The sequence below is a fragment of the Crotalus tigris genome, unplaced genomic scaffold, assembly GCF_016545835.1.
Source record: "Crotalus tigris isolate CLP2741 ecotype Arizona unplaced genomic scaffold, ASM1654583v1 scf7180000019700.414542, whole genome shotgun sequence".
NCBI classification, from domain to species: domain Eukaryota; kingdom Metazoa; phylum Chordata; class Lepidosauria; order Squamata; family Viperidae; genus Crotalus; species Crotalus tigris.
The window spans coordinates 152822-170476 of record NW_024097669.1 but is presented as its reverse complement, the minus strand read 5'-3'; the positions used below and the strand labels follow the sequence as shown (position 1 = coordinate 170476).

Genomic DNA, 17655 nt, shown 5'->3' with positions numbered 1-17655 from the left:
AGGAACCAGTCCCTGCTGCATCGGCCCTGCCCCTGGGTGCATGCTGGGGAGGTGTCACCCTTTGTGAGGAATGAAAAAATGCACCATCGCCTGGAAGTGGCCAGCAAATGGCACTCGTCTACTTCACCTATCTGGCTTGATGGGCTCCAGGGGAAGGGTTTTGGCAAGCAGCTGGGCACTCTCCTCACAGCGCTGAGAGGCTGAGCTGGGCAGCGCAAATTCAAAAAGAAGTACGATGATGCCCAGCCCCCAGCCTGCCCAGTTTTGGCAAGCAGGGAGGCGCTCTCCTCACACTGCCAAGAGGATGAGCCGGGCGGCACAAATCCAAAAAGAAGCGCAAGGCTGCCCAGCTCCCAGCCTGCCCGGTTTCGACAGGCAGCGGGGCGCTCTCCTCACAGCACCAAGAGCTGAGCTGGGTGGTGCAAATCTGATGAGAAGTGCAATGCTGCCTAGCCCCTAGTCTGCCAAGATTCAGCAGGCAGCAAGGTGCAAAGCTGAGACCGGGCAGACTGGGGGCTGGGTGGCATTGCGCAGGTAATGTTGATTCTCACGCTGCTCATGGCATCCCCTCTCCCAGAGGCCACCAAGCCAGATATGTGAAGTAGGTGAGGGCGATGTACTGGTTACTTCCAAGTGATGGTGCATTTCTTCATTCCTCACGAAGGGTGACACCTCCCCAGCTGTGTTTCTTGCCTGTTTTTCCTCCCTCCCTCATCTCAAATATTTTCCCACCACTCAGGAAGGAAGGAAGGAAGGAAGGAAGGAACGAAGGAAGGAAGGAAGGAAGGAACGAAGGAAGGAAGGAAGGAAGGAAGGAAGGAAGAGGGAGGGTCTGAGGGAACTCCTGCCCTGCTGTCCTTTCATCATCTTGCCCTCTCCTCCTGGCCTATCCTGGGGGTCTCCCATCCTATTGCTAAGGAAGCTTTGGATACAAAGCCGGGTCTACTCCCATGCAGAGGGAATGGGCCTCCCTCTGACTTTGCCCTCGTACCCATTATGACAACCTGGCTAAAAAGAGCAAGCACAACAGCAGCAGCTTTGAGGAGGAGGTAAGTGTAGCTGGGTGCCCCCTTGAGGAAGTGGGGCTGGGCTTGGTGCTGCGGGTGCTTGAAGGCCAGGCTGGGCATTTGACCTGTGCTGCCCAGGGCTCCTCGCAGTCCGCACCACCATCCAGCCTCCTCCCCACATGGCCTGAGAGGAACAGTAAGACTCCTCCAGTGGACCATGCCTTGGCACTTGCCCTGGTCCCACCCCCTTCTGCCAGAGACCCTCAATCTATCCCACTCCTGCCCACGCCCCCACAGGCACCCTTGACGCAAATGATGTAGAGCTGGCTATGCCCACTCAGTAGGTCACACTCATTCCATCCACGCCCACCCAGTAGGCCGCACCCACCCTGGCCATACTCACTCAGCCTCCCAAGGGCAACCGCAATACTAGTGCGGCCCTCACTGAAATTGAGTTTGATACCCCTGTATTAGAGTATTACAGAGAGTTGAGTTAAACCAGAGGTCCCCAACCTTTTGGGCACCAGGGATTGGTTCCATGGAGAGAGGTTTTTCTGCAAATTGGAGGATATGTAGTTTTGTGTGCTGCCTGCATCCCACGGATGGGGCTTTGCTTGTTTGTGCGGACCAGTTGCTGGCATGCCCGGAGCGATACTGGTCCACGGCCAGGGATTGGGGACCCCTGAGTTAGACAATACCGTGTTTTAATTCTTAGTTATTTGAAGCTGATTTTTAAATAGTATGTAAAGTGTCAATGAATAGACTAAAATACTGTTTATTGAAAGAGATGTTCTTTATTGAATTAAGAACTGGGTTTTATAAATCCAACGATGGTGCATATTTATGTGCAAAGTGTCTAAGGTAGTCTTCATTCAAATATATTACACCTAAAATGGAGTAATAATAATAATAAAGTTGGAAAGGACCTTGGAGGTCATCCTCATCATAAGCTATGTCCGTGTTTTTATTGCATTTACATTTGGTCTTTTTCAGAAAAAGTGAAGGAGCAAGTTGCAACTTAATTTTTTTACATGCGGTTTGTAATTTAGTTACCAACATAGTTTTCAATTTAATCTGCTTTCAGCACAGAAGAAGATTCATACTGAATAAAATTGTTATATATTTGTTTCATTTAAGACACTGCCTCAAGGAACACCCCATCTGGTGAATAAAAATTTATATGAAGCAACACCCATGCAGTGTTTACTTGACTTGGTTGACAAATACTGGAATGGCTCCAAATCACTCCATTACAATGAGATTTTTTTAGGTAAGTAAGAATGAATGTTGGAATTCAGTTATCCTTTCTGATGACTCCATTTTTCTGATGATTTGGTTACTTCTGCTTTTAAAAACTGTTAATTGAGATTATCACCCTTCAAGGCAAGGGTGCCCAGCAAATGTTCAGATAACAGCAGCTTATCAGTTTACAGTCATTCTTTATAATAGGAGGTGATTTCTATTTATAATGTGGAGGCATCCAACCCGGATGCCTATGCAGAAGTGTTGCTACTGTTATCAAATATTCCATATGGCTTACAGGACTGCTACTTAGCAGATAGCCAATTATGGTTCCATGTTTGTGAAAGTGGGCTATTAGGATCAGAACTGAGACTAGTATACAGCCTCTCTGCTTCATAACAGTCTCACTAACTGTTTGAGTCCATGGATGGATTGGCAGTAGAGTTCTCTGGGTTTAAGGGATTATATGGGACTTTAATCTTCTATTCCAGTCTGTTTATGAGTTGAAAACATGATAACCAAGAACCTGACTAGTTATCTCTGGCACAGCTCACAGTGGGAGACACAATGTAGACTTGATTTTTTAAAAAATATATTTTATTGATTTTTTAATATAGACATCTTGATTTTTGATAAACAGTGTGTTGTCTGGGTTTATATTTACAAAGTAATCACTAACAGTTAATTTTTATATTTCAAAATCCACATTATAACTTTGCTTGATTTTCTCTTCTTCCAATAATATTCTCTTTATAACCTAAATCAATACAATTCTTACTAATTTGATCTATAAAGATTTTTTCTTAAAATTTCTACCAATAATAACTTCATCAATATCAGGCTTCTTTTCTATCTGGTCATCTTGGTTGCATCATCACAAATCCTGTTTACAATTCTTATTTAAATTTATTTTCCCTACAATGTTCAAAACATTTCTACTGATTAAAGTTTTCCCGGAATTAATTACTTTAAAGTATTTAAATCTATTTTCATATCTTAAAAAATAAGTAAGACAAAGGAAAAAAAGACGCGAAAGAGAAAAAGAGAAAAAGAAAAAAGAAGTAACAATAATAATATACTACTTTAAATACTTATCCCTTTTGAATTAGTATACATTTATTTCCAAATTCTTTCTGTTCTTTTTACCCATAATTAAACCTATGTTTAATCTTTAAATGTTCCATTTAATAAATCTAATCTTTTAACTTTATTCAAAACATTTTTCCCATTTTAGTTATCCATTGGAATTTTCTTAAAATCAATACGTTTAAATATCTAAAACATTTTGTTTATATTAATCATGCCACACATTTTTATAGTTCTCATATTGAAAAACAAAAGAAAAAAAAGATACTGACTTACTTAGAGAGTTCATCTCTCTTAAGCTAAAATCTTTCCATTTCTTTAGCCATATTCAAACAAATATTCCCTCTGATAACATCCCATCATCTAATTCCTCACTTTAGCCCTCTTCTTTTGCCAAGCATCTCTTCCAATTAATATATTCCATTGCATCAAAGAGTCTTTCCATAATCTTGTAAATGTTGTTGTGGATATAGTAGGCAAATCAAACATCATGTCTTTGTAAAAAGATTTTGCCCCTTCATATTCATTGAAGATTTTTCTCATCTTCCCTTGTCTCCCATTTCTTGTGGTACTCCCAACAACTCAGCAACTCATTTTGTCAAATCTTTTTCCTTATCCTCAAATTTACTTTGTGGTCTTAGAGTTATCTTTTCAATGTTCAATGTTTCTTGTAATTCCTTCTCCACTTGAGTCTCTACTAGCTTATATTTAGTTGTCTGCTTTACATGATTTCTCTCTTGTTTTCTGATCATTTGATTGTTGTGACATTAAATTGAGAATGCATTCATTTAAATTTTCAAATTCATTTTAAATTTCCTGATGGTTTGAAGTTAATATCATTTGCATTTGTTGCAACAGAATAAACATTTCCTCCTGGTAAGTATTTTTTTCTTGGTATATTCTTTCTGCAGATCTCTGATGCTCCATAATTACCAAAAGTCCTTTCTCTGCTAATCACTTTAAAATCGCAATTTAAAAAATATTTATAATCCAGGAAGGTCAATTTTTTCCAAGTTTTGTAGTTCTCACTTTGTAGATAGTCCAGCTGCTGTTTGTTTAATCAACACCCTGAAGGTCACAACAGCAGGCTTCTCTTTCTGGGCGGTATATTTAGGGCAGTATTTTCATCCACCACTAGATGTCAGCACCAGCCCACCTTTCAATTCCCCCCCCCAGTAAACTTAATTCGTCACTTCCATTTAGAGGAGGGTAGAACAAAGACACACACACTCCTCACTTTTGGAGGATTTTTACTTCTGGGTTTTTTTTCTTTTTTTTCAGGAAATCAGTCAGGTAGAAGAGAGAAAATCAATATTCTTATCTGGTTTAGTCACACTGTTTATAGTCACGCTTAGTTTAGTACTTTTTTGCTTTGGCTGCATGTAGCTTGGGCTAGACCAGTGGTTCTCAACCTTTGGGTCGAGACCCCATTTGGGGTCGAACGACCATTTCACGGGGGTCGCCAAACAACGCAATCCGCCATTTTTTTCCCCTTTTCCTTTTATTCTATTGGCTTTTGAAAGCCAATAGAATAGACTCTCTTGAATAGAGTCTAATTCTATTGGCTTTCAAAAGCCAATAGGAATTGTCCAGGCTGTCTCTGCCCTGTTGAGCCCGCCAAAAGTCCCATTCTGCAAACGGTGCTGCACCAGTTGAGTAGTCCTCGACTTACGACCAATTGAGTAGTCCTCCACTTAAGACCGGTTGGGGGTCACGGCATTAAAAAGGTTGAGAACCACTGGGCTAGACTCATGAATGAGTCTTTCTTCTGTCGGTTTTTGGAGAGCTTTCCTCAGATATCTTGATCGACCACCATCTCCCCAGGATCGGCGGGGCTTCCCTCCTTCCTTGCTACCTCTCCGGGATGGCTTTGGGCCCATTTAGGGTCCCCAAACAGAGAGAAATCAGCCATAGGGATTGGATCATCTCGATCCCTCGGCTGGTGTGCTAGCTGCGCAGAACCAGAAGCCTAGACTTGATTTTTTTAAATTTATTTTTTTTAATTTTTTTTATTAATTTTCTAATATTATATTTGCATATTTGAAAAGCAACGTGGCAGCTGAGTACAATAATTCCATTACATTTAAATATCATCAATACAAATCTCAAAATATTATGACAACTAATTCCCTCTTTCCCCCTTAATATATACTGTCTTATATTCAAAACAACACAATTCTTATTCTATCAATCAAACAGAAAATAACTTTCTACCATTCATCAATAATCTTCAGTTTATGATAACTTAATTAATTTAACATTCCACCTTTTAGACAGTCAATGACCTAATAAATTTTTTAATTTTAATTTTCCATTAATATTTTAAATTTAATGTTTAATCTTTTTCATTTCCAAATTTTAAATGACTCCAATTTCTATCACGGTTCCCCCACAGTCTAAAGTTCCAGATACACCTCTGATCTATACATAATTCTCACCATCTACATCAACCAATTAATAATACAAAATAATATTCTTATTTTTGTAGTGATTCTCCAGTATCTTAGAATCTCAAATTTAACAGCCAAGATTTCTTTTATTTCCACACTTAATACTTCCTCTTTTTTCCTTTTTATGTCTCCTACCTCATATTTGAGACTAATAAATTTTTAACCTATTAGCATTTATACCACAAACCAATATACAAATGTAATTATTAGTATTTTACTTCTAAGATTTACTTAGCCAAAATTTTTCTTTGTCTCGACTCATAACAATATCTTGAATTCAAATCTTAATTGTTTTTAAACATTCAATCTTTTAGTCAATCAGTGACCTAATAAGCTTTTCCCCATTTTAGTTTTCCCTTAATATTTAAATTTAACACTTAATATTTATTTTTCCAGATTTTTCATTAACGACAATTCCTTTATCACAATTCCTCACATAGTCTAATGTTTAAGATACACATCTTATATATAGATTGTTACCATCTACCTTAACAAATTAATAAAACAATATAATATTCTTATTTTAATATTATATTTCTTTATTTTACATAACCAACGTTTTCTTTATCTCAGGTTGCTACAATATCTTATATTCAGAATACATGTTTATCTACTTGGGTATATTCTATTTTAAATCTCATGTTTAAATCAAAACCCTAGTCATTTTCAGTCTTATTCTAGCTTTCTTTCTTTGCCAAGTCATCTTTCGTGTCTTTGCTTTTAAATCATCAAGCAGATCTCCTTGTGTTGTTGTGGTTATTATTTGATATTGCCCAGACCATCCAATGGTCTTTTTTAAAAGACTAGCTATTCTAACAGGTCATCTCCTTGTTTTTCCATCTCGACGTGGAAAAGTGTTTATCTTCTCTTTCATCTGTTTTTCTTTTTGATCTTCAAGTTCTTTCTGATTTCTAAGAAAAGTCATTTTCTTTTTCTCTATTATCAATTTCTTTTCTATATCTTCCATTATCTGTATTTGTTGAGTGGTTGAATCTTCTAACATAGCATTTGATTGTTCCACTTTCTCTATAGAATTCTGTCTAAATCAGACATGTCAAACACAAGGCCCGAGGGCCAAATGCGGCCCGTGAAATGGTTTCATGTGGTCCACAAAGCCATCCTGGAAACAGTGAGGGAACAGCCCCCACTGCCTTGGCCCTGGTCCAGGCTGGCCAGGAGCCAATGTACAATTTTGTGGTGGCCATCCATGCTGAAACACATTCAGTCTTAGCTCCACAAGGACATCTTGAAACAGTGAGGAACCAAGGCCCCACTCCCTAAGTGCATGCTGGGGAAGTGTTACCTTTTGTGAGGAATGAAGAAATGCACCATTGCCTGGAAGTGGCCAGCAAATGGCCCTCGCCTACTTCACATATCTGGCTTGATGGGTTCCGGGGGAGGGGTTTTGGCGGGCAGCAGGACTCTCTTACAGCGCCAAGAGGCTGAGCCGGGAGGCGCAAATCCAAAAAGAAATGCGAGGCCGCCCAGCTCCTAGCCTGCCTGGTTTCAGTAGGTAGCAAAGTGCAAAGCTGGTGAGCTTCACAACGCCCGGCTCAACCTCTTGGTGCTATGAGGAAAGTACCCCGCTGCCTGCCAAAACCAGGCAGGCTGGGGGCTGGGCAGCATTGCACAGGTAACATTGACTCTCACGCTGCTCATGGCATCCCCTCCCCCAGAGCCCAACAAGCCAGATATGTGAAGTGGGTGAGGGCCGTGTGCTGGCCACTTCCAGGCAATGATGCATTTCTTCATTCCTCACAAAGGGTGACACCTCCCCAGCTGCGTTTCTTACCTGTTTTTCTCCCTCCCTCATCTCAAATATTTTCCCAACACTCTGTACTTAGAAAGGAAGAAAGGAAAGAAGGAAAGGAGAGGGAAGGTCTGAGGGACGTTCTGCCTTAGTTCTGCCCTGTTGCTCTTTCACCATCCCCTTGCCCCTCCTCCTGGCCTATCCTGGGGGTCTCCCATCCTATTGCTAAGGAAGCTTTGGATACAAAGCTGGGTCTCCTCCCATGAAGAGAGAATGGATCTCCCTCTGACTTTGCCCTTGTACCCATCATCAGCAACCTGACTAAGGAGAGCAAGCACAGCAGCAGCAGCCTTGAGGAGGAGGTAAGTGTAGCTGGGCACCCCCTTGAGGAAGTGGAGGTGGGCTAGGTGCCGCAGGTGCTTGAGGGCCAGGCTGGGCATTTGACCTCTGCTGTCCAGAGCTCCCAGCAGCCCACACCACCATCCAGCCCCCCCTCGCATGGCCTGAGAGGAACAGTGAGGCTCCTCCAGTGGACCATGCCTTGGCACTTGCCTTGGTCCCACCCCCTTCTGCCAGAGACCCTCAGATCTGTCCCACTCCTGCCCAGGCCCCCACAGGCACCCTTAATGCGAATGATGTAGAGCTGGCCATGCCCACCCAGTAGGCCACACCCACTCAATCCACACCCAGCCAGTAGGCTGCACCCACCCTGGTCACACACACCATGGCCACACCCACCCGGCCCCTCGAGGGCAACCGCAATGCCAATGCAGCCCTCAATGAAATTGAGTTTGACACCCCGGTCTAAATGATTCTTTAGTTGAAGTCATAATTTGAGTTTGCATATCCACTGCTGCTTTCTTGTTTTTTCCTGCCGTTTCTTATTTTATCACCAGTTGTTAAAAGAGTTTGGACAATCGCTTTTAACATACAAAGAGTTGTTCCTGTTCTTCCTCTGTAGGAAAATCCATTCCTTTCTCTATTGTAGTATATTAAACTAAAAGCGGACAGTCAAAAAGTCCACTAAGTTAAGAGCAGAACTGAGTTTCTTGCAGCTGGTGTTTCAAGGTTGCTTATATCTTATCTATTTTCTAAGTTGTGAACAAGTCTCTCTTAGGCAGTAATAGGTTGCAATCTCAGGTTTAGCCACCAGATGCCACCCCAGGGTTGTTTTGATCTTTTCAGTTTTTTTCTTCTATTTTAAAAGAAAAAAACCAGATCTTCAGTAAAAATAGAGAATAAAAATCAGAGAAAAATAAAGAATAGAAAATTACAAATCTTGTAATCCACCAATTTTAGGAAGTAAAGTTCCAATTAGGATCCCAATATTTTTTCAATGTTTTAAGCTCCCCTGAGTAGTCAATCACCGCTGTTTCTGAAGGGAGAGCTAAAATCTCCCTTCACTCACCACAGGGGGGAAAGTACTTTAGCAGCTTATGCAGGTAAGTAAGTAATTAGGATGTGAGAGAGGTAGATCACACCCAGACTCTTCCATGCTGCTTTAGAGTTGCCAGATAGTAAGTATGACTTCAGCTGTCTGCAATCTTGTGACTGACCATATCTCTATGGTTGGTCTTTCATCTGCTGATTTGGAGGGATTCTCCGGCTCTAGCGGAAGAGTTGCCGCTCTCCCGTGATTCAGCTAGGGCCCCTCCTTGCTGGTCGCCTCTATGGGGTGACTTTCAATCCTTTTTCAGGGTCCCCCAGCGATGTGAAATTGGATGGGGAAGACGAAAATTGTCTTCCAAGCATCCATGACGGCTGCGTGGCAAACCGGAAGTCCAGACTTGATTTTTTTAATTATCTTTTTTATAACAAATTTTATTAATTTTTCAATTTTTACATTAAAGTGCTTAGGAAACAACGTGGGGATGGGGTAATAAATTATCCAAAAACAAAATTGTACATGTATAGCTCAGGATAACTCCTTAAAGGTTCCCTCTCTATTTCTCTCAATTGATATAAGATATTCAAATTAATACATTTCTAAATAAAATTCAATCAATAATAGAATTATCAATAACATTTTACCTATATGAGTCCAAATCCTGTTTTAAGCTTTACTAAATTTCAATTACCATATTCCAATTTAGCCTTAAATAAGCATATTGTTAACCATTGGTATCCCTAATTTCTCTCATTTCATAACATAATAATTATAATGTCTAAAATAAGCATATTATTCCAACAGTTACATTCTTACATTTCTCAAATATATTCTCTTTCTTATTCTAATAATTCTTCATTTACTAATACCATGTCTTCTATTGTCACCATCCATTTCCTTGTTCTTACTCCATTAGAAAGTGATTATCATACCTAAAATACACATATTATTCTAAAAGATACATTCTTACTCTATTTCAGATATAAATTCTATTTCTTATCCTAATAGCTCCTCATTTAAAACCTTTTTCATATTACAACTCCAAACTATAATCTGACCAATAATTTTCATCTCAATTGTAGATCTAAGTCTTAAACATTAAATCAGTCCATATCTCTAAAAAACCTTTTTAACCCATTAAGTACAATTTTAAATCCCATTTTTAAATCTTACTCTAGCTTTCTTTTTGTGGCAAGTAGGTTTCCATAACAGAGCCTCTATATCAACAGCTAAGTCTCTCTTCATTCCTCTAGATATCATTTGAATCCAGGGAGAGCATCCCATTATCAATTTGAAGAAGCTGGCTCCTTTGTAGTTATTCCATTGTTGCCCTAAAAATTCAAATCTTAATGTTTGGTTAAGCTGAGTAGCACAATCGGTTATGTCCAATGTTGTATTGGTAATTGGTTGTCAAAGTTGTCACAGTTCTCAATAAATCGTATTTGAAGATCAATTCCTGTTGCTTTTGAAGTTGCATATAGTTTAACTGAAGTCACTCTTTGATCATCAAAAATATCAGTAGATTGTATGTAGGATAGTGTAAAGTCCTCTTTGGTATTGGTTTGTTCCTCTTCTGTTGTTTTTTGACCTATAGAATAATCAATTGGAGTCTGGAAATCAGTTTGCAGTTTTGGAGCATCTTTGGCTTCGATTCTGGAATTCATTTGCTCAGTAACTTGAATTTTTTTTTCCAGTATAAGTTTATAATTAAGATGTGGATAAGGTTTCTCCAGCTCATTGAGTTGTACATAGTGATGTACATAGAGGCCTCTTGAATGTTGATCTGTTCCTCTTCTACTATTCCTTAGCCCAGTGTTTCTCAACCTTGACAATTTTAAGGTTGTGGAATTCTGGGAGTTGAAGTCCACATGCCTTAAAATTGTCAAGGTTGAGAAACACTGCCTTAGCCTGTAAGTTGATCAGTTAAAGTTAGAGATTTGATTTGTAGTTCTAGGATAATCTCTTTCATTCTGGAGTCCATTTGCTCAATGGCTTCAAGACTTTTTTCCAGTATGAGCTTATAGTTTTGTGGGTAAGGTTCCTCCATTTCAGTGGTGATTAAAAATAGTCCTTTAATCTTTTAGTGGAGGCTATATTTAATAACAGCCAACCAGTATCCACCTCCACAATTTCTAACAGTTGGTTTCACCACCCAGCTGTTTCAGCTTCTTTATCTTTTCCCCTTTATGATAATTTGAAGGTCAAAGCCAAGCTCAAAATCAAAAAAAGAAAAAAAAGCAATTGCAATGTCAGACTTCGTCACAAGATGTCCCTGGTAGATTATAGAATCTTTTTCCAGATGTCAATAAAGTTTTTTTCCAGTTAAATGGATAGAAGAAACAATAATCTTCAAGTAAATAGAATAATAAAGTTCTACAATAGGGTTTTTTCGGGACCTCAGAGTATCCAAAAGTAAAAATAGTCATTAAAGTTAATTATTCTTTCCTTTTGTTCCAAAGCTTATCTTCCCAAGTAAGCAAACACTGCTCTATCAAAGCAGGGAAATGATGCCAAGGAAGCTTTTCACAAGAGTAGATAGGGTAGAGAAGGGAAGGGAAGGGCCTCACCCGGATCTTCCACGGTGGTTCTTTACGCTTAGATGTTCGGTTGGTACGTCTAAGTGATCGGCCATGTTAATGGCCGATCTGTTCTCCGTCAGCCCTCAGGAGCTGCCTTGGGCCGCGGAAGGAGCTGCCACCCTTCTGCAGTCGATGGTAGTTGCCCCTCCAGGGCAACTTTCGACACTATTCAGGGTCTACCGGCACATATACAGTACACATACACATATTATCCCCCCCCCCAATTGAACACTGAATTATACTTTACTGTATAATTCAATCCCACATCTTAAGAAAGCAGAACTCTTGGAGACGGTTTCCTCCAACAGGAACTTTTATTAAGAGTAGTTGATAGCAGGCATAATAGACAGGATCTGAGGGATTCTTTACAGATTGATACTTCAAAGGGTCCCTAAGCAAACTCCACCCCACAGTTCATCTGGATGGTTCAGATTAGCCAATCTGTCAGAATCCAATTATATTTCATCTTTAATTATCAAATATAGAAACTCCCAATTCTGCCATCTCTGGATTCTGCCATAAGAGGGAGAGAAGGGGGAGAACAAAGGGGCTTTATGGCCCTCACTTCCTTCAGTACACTTGTGTTTATTGTAACCTCGAAGTGTTAGCATACTAAAGGAGAGTATTTGCCTTTCATGTAGTTATCTGAAGTCTCCATCCAGACGGAAGAAAGAAGAAAAGGGGTGGAATTGTGATACTTGAAACTATCACTGGAAGGGGGGTTGATTGGGTGGGACTACTGGGGAACCCCTTAAAACCTTGAATGGAAGAGCTTGAACCCCAAGTCCTGTCTAGCATGCCTGCAACCACTTCTCTTAATAAAGGATTCCTGTTGGAAGAATTATTCCAAGAGTTCTGTCTTCTTAAGATGCAAAGTGGGGTGGGTCCTTACATTAGACAGGACTTGCAAAATTAATCCACCTGGAAGGGAGACCCTTGCCGGGGGATTTTGCAAAAATTTACCATGTCAGACAACGAAGCAAGAGAGGGGGAAAACTCCCTGGAAAGAGAGCCGCTGACCCAGTTGGAACCTTGCCAGATGTTGGGATCCGAGAGGCCAGATTCCTCAGGAGAAGAAGTGGTGGAGACACAGGACCACAAGCCTCGCTGGTCGATGGGCGTTGGAAAGAAAAGTGAGTGGGGAAAGGAATCAAGAAAGGTGACCCTGAGACGGGGGACCAAGCAACCAGAATGGAAGCAGGAGATGGAGAAATCCCTGCACGCAAGTGAAGAGGGAGGAAGCTGGGCACCATACTCAGACTGGATCCTAGAGAAAGCTATTGACCTGATGAAGAGAACTCTCAGCTCCCTAGGAGAGGAGAATACTGAGCCCTACGGCCGCCCCAGTTCCTGGAGCCACAAAGGGAGAGACACCGAGGGGGACGTGGAACCTGCAACCCCAGGGACATCTACTGATCCAGGAGCCCCCACCCCCTACCGGACCACAGATGGCAATCTGGACGGAAGACACTACCACCCACAACGGAGGCACCGATCCATTCCAAGACGTCCACCGTTGGAGGTGAAATTCAAAGGGGAGCCAACACGCTTGGGGTTTTTCCTAACCCAAGTACTCAGCTACATGGAGGAATATGGGCAGGACATTCCCAGCGACAAAGCCCGCATCCGGATCATGCAATCTGCCCTGGATGGACCAGCTGCGGATTGGGTAGTGAACTTGCATGACTCCAATGCCCCAGAACTCAGTAACTTCAACCGTTTCATGTCCTCTTTGAGAAGACGATTTGAAGACCCCCTGGCTGATCGCAAAGCCCGTGAAAGAATAACAACGATGAGGCAGGGCAAACGCCCAGTGGCTGAGTATACACAAGAATTCCGGGCCATTGCCAGCAAACTGAATTGGCCAGAAGACATCCTCCTTGGCCATTTCAAAGACGGACTAAACTATGATCTATATGATGCTTGCCTGCCCCGAGGGGACCCACATCGACTTGAGGAATGGTACGTCTTGGCAGAGGAAGCAGAGATCGACATATTGAAGAGGCACCGCCGAAGAAAACAATGGAGCCGCCCCCCGCCTGAGCTGACACACCAACCGGTGAAATCATCGGATACAGCCAAGAAGCAAATGGGGTGTTTCAAGTGCGGAAGAGAAGGGCATCGAGCTGTAGAATGCCGCTCAAAGGCCCCCCAGCACAACCCAGACAGATCCCCAATCAACAAACCCAGAGAGTATTCAGCTAAGCCAAAAGAAACAGCCATGAGAATGATGGAAATTGCAGAAACCCCCACCTCTGCTCACCAAGGGGAAAGAACTCCAGCCTACACCACAGGGACGGTGGATGCCTCAGATGACAGCTCGGAGGGCGAACCCCTGGTAAGTGGATGCATCACACCCATCTTCAAAACAGTGACTATATTAATCCCCCCCATGCCCGAAGCTGTGAAGGTGAAAGCCTTAATAGACTCTGGCTGCACCCGCTGCCTTATTAGCCCAACACTAGTGGGGAATCTGGGCATCCCATCCAGGAGACTGGAACAACCAATCTCATTTGGCCAGCTAGATGGATCCATAGCAGGGGGGATGCCAGCTACCCTAGCCACTCTGCCAATACACCTCTCCCTGGGCAACCATGAAGAGGACTTAACGTTTGTGGTGACCCCAGGTATGGAATGCCCAATGATTCTAGGGATGGAATGGTTGAAAAAATGGAACCCCTGGGTAAATTGGAGGACGACAGAAATCAAATTCCCGAAGGGGGACCCTATGGACTTAAAACCCCAAGGGAGGCTACCAGAATCAAGAATAGAAAAAGCATCCATAGGAGAGGAAAAAAGATTAACAGAAATACCAGAGGAATATAGGGACCTTGCTGAAGTCTTCAGTGAGGAGAGGGCGAATGAGCTTCCCCCCCACCGACCCACAGACTGTACCATTGAATTCAAGCCTGGGGCAAAACTCCCGAAGCCCAGATTATACTCCATGAGCCCAAAGGAGAAGGAGGAAATGGAAAGATTTATAAAAAAAAACCTGGAGAGAGGTTTCATTGAGCCAGCCAAGCCTAAAGTGGCTGCCCCGGTCCTTTTTAGAGAGAAGAAGGATGGCTCTTTACGTTTATGCGTGGATTATAGGGCCCTGAATACAATCAGTGAAAGCAACCTATACCCGCTGCCCCTCATGAAAGACATGCTGTCACACCTATCGAAAGGGAAAATTTTTTCTAAACTAGACCTAAGGGAAGCTTACTATCGCGTGAGAATCAAGGAAGGGGACGAATGGAAGACTGCATTTAACTGTCCCATGGGGTGCTATCAATTCAAAGTCTTGCCATTTGGATTACAAGGGGGCCCTGAAGTCTTTATGCAATTAATCAATGACGTTCTAAGGGAGCACCTATTTAAGGGGGTCCTTGTTTACTTGGACGACATTCTTATCTTTACTGAAACAAAAGAAGAACATGTCAAACTTGTCAGAGCGGTTTTAAAGAAGCTGCGAGCCGCTCACCTATATGCCAAACTCTCAAAATGCGAATTCCACCAGGAAAGGATAGACTACCTAGGCTATCGCATATCCCCACAGGGTATTGAAATGGACCCGGAGAAGGTCAAAGCAGTACTAAATTGGGCACCACCCCGCACAAGAAAGCAACTACAAAGTTTCCTGGGCTTTGCAAATTTTTACCGCCAATTCATCCCCTCATTTGCACAGATAGCCTTGCCCCTCACTAACTTACTAAAAACGAAGGGAACATCCTCAGTAAAACCTAGCCAGCCACTAACATGGACAATGGAGTGCCAAGCAGTGTTTGAGAGACTAAAGAGACTTTTTTCTGCCGAACCAGTACTAAGGCACCCAGACATGGACAAGCCCTTCATAATACAGGCAGATGCAAGTGATGTGGCAGTGGGGGCTGTGCTATTACAAGAAAATGATGATACAGTATTGCAACCCTGTGCATATACATCCAAGAAACTCATGGAAACAGAACAGCGCTGGCCCGTATGGGAGAAGGAGGCTTATGGGATACGTTGGGCATTACTCACGTGGCGACAGTTCCTGGAAGGCAACAAAATCCCCTTCCAGGTGTGGACTGATCACAAAAATTTAGAAGCCCTGAAAACTTCCAGGAAACTCAATCCCAAACAAGTCCGCTGGTCCCAGCATTTTCACCAATTCCAATTTAAGCTCAAACATTTACCAGGAAGAAAGAACTTCCTGGCAGATGCTCTATCTCGCATGCCTCAATATAACAGCGCACGAACCACAGACTCTAGACCAATAATGGCAGAGTCACAACTGGCAGCACCAGTAACCACAAGAACCCAAGCCAAAATAAAACCACAACTGGACAGCCAAACTGGGATTGAATTCAGAAAAAGTTTGGAAACAGATGACTGGTTCCAGAAAAACAAACATGTGTGCACAATGAGAGACGGATTGCCTTGGGTAGGGGAAAAGTTATATATACCAACAACTCAAAGACTAACTTTCATGCACCTTTGCCATGACACAAAATCAGCAGGGCATTTTGGATTTGTAAAAACTTTACACTTAATTAAACGGCAATTTTGGTGGCCATCAATAAAAAAGGACATAGAAAGTTATGTTGCCAGCTGCCCAACCTGTGCATCAGCAAAGAGGTTGCAAGGGAAATCGCCAGGGCTATTACAACCAGTGGCAAGTCCCTCAGCCCCCTGGAGGGAAATAGCCATGGATTTTATAGTGGAATTGCCAGAAAGCAATGGGAATACTGTTATCTGGACAGTCACGGACCTATTTTCCAAACAGGTGCACTTTATCCCTTGCCAAAAAATTCCCACTGCAAAGGCCTTAGCAAAACTTTTCATCCAGCACATTTACAGATTGCACGGGGCACCCCAACGCATCATCTCTGATAGGGGAGTGCAATTTACGTCTGCATTTTGGAAGGAATTTTTATCCCTCTTAGGGACCACTCAGGGATTGACATCTAGCCACCACCCTCAAGGAGATGGACAAGCGGAACGCTGCCAGTCGGTACTTGAGCAATATTTGAGATGTTTTTTAAATTTCCAACAGAGTGATTGGACGGACTTACTTCCTTTTGCAGAAGTTGCCTACAATAATGCAGTCCACTCCAGCACAGGCTACACTCCTTTTCAAATAGCCAACGGTCAAAGTTTCAACCCTATGCCAGAGTTAACCCCAAAAGAACCAACGATCCCTTCACTGAAAGAATGGATGGAAAACCTACAAAACACCTGGCCAATAGTCAGAAAATCACTAGATGAAGCTAGGCGGGCATACAAAGCACAAGCCGATAAAAAAAGGGTTGAGCCTACACCATTCATTATAGGAGAAATGGTGTACTTATCTACAAAATACCTAAAGTCCCTACAGCCCTGTAAAAAACTTGGACCAAAATATATAGGACCTTTTCCAATTAAAAGAATCATAAATCCAGTAACAGTAGAATTAGAATTACCCAAAAACCTCAGGCAAATACACCCAATTTTTCATTGCAGCTTGCTGAAAAGAGAGCATCAGTCACATCTACGGCCAAAAATCCCCCCACCACCACCTCCACTCATGGTGGAGGGTGAACAACACTTCGAAATAAAGGAAGTCCTGGATTCTAGGAGATATCATGGGGCAACTCAGTACCTAGTTGCCTGGAAACACCTCCCTGCCTCACAAAACGAGTGGGTCCATAAACGTCATGTCAGAGCCCCGAAGCTATTGAAGAAGTTTCACACAGAGTATCCTAACAAGCCTGACTAAATTTTATACTTGTGTTTTCTTTCAGGTGGATCTCTCTTATTGTTAAGAGGGGCCGGATGTCAGAATCCAATTATATTTCATCTTTAATTATCAAATATAGAAACTCCCAATTCTGCCATCTCTGGATTCTGCCATAAGAGGGAGAGAAGGGGGAGAACAAAGGGGCTTTATGGCCCTCACTTCCTTCAGTACACTTCAAAGGGCTGAATGTTGAATGTGTGTTTATTGTAACCTCGAAGTGTTAGCATACCAAAGGAGAGTATTTGCCTTTCATGTAGTTATCTGAAGTCTCCATCCAGACGGAAGAAAGAAGAAAAGGGGTGGAATTGTGATACTTGAAACTATCACTGGAAGGGGGGTTGATTGGGTGGGACTACTGGGGAACCCCTTAAAACCTTGAATGGAAGAGCTTGAACCCCAAGTCCTGTCTAG

General features: G+C 42.2%; 1 protein-coding gene across 4 annotated transcripts in view; it reads left to right on the top strand.

The window, feature by feature from the left end:
* LOC120317578 (centrosomal protein of 72 kDa-like) overlaps positions 1–17655 on the top strand; it is a 261314-nt gene that overhangs the window by 136704 nt on the left and 106955 nt on the right. For all 4 annotated transcript variants that reach the window (XM_039364264.1, XM_039364266.1, XM_039364263.1 and 1 more), the window contains one exon: positions 2145–2277. In XM_039364264.1, coding sequence (XP_039220198.1) covers positions 2145–2277 — 133 coding nt within the window. The remainder of the gene's footprint in view (positions 1–2144; positions 2278–17655) is intronic.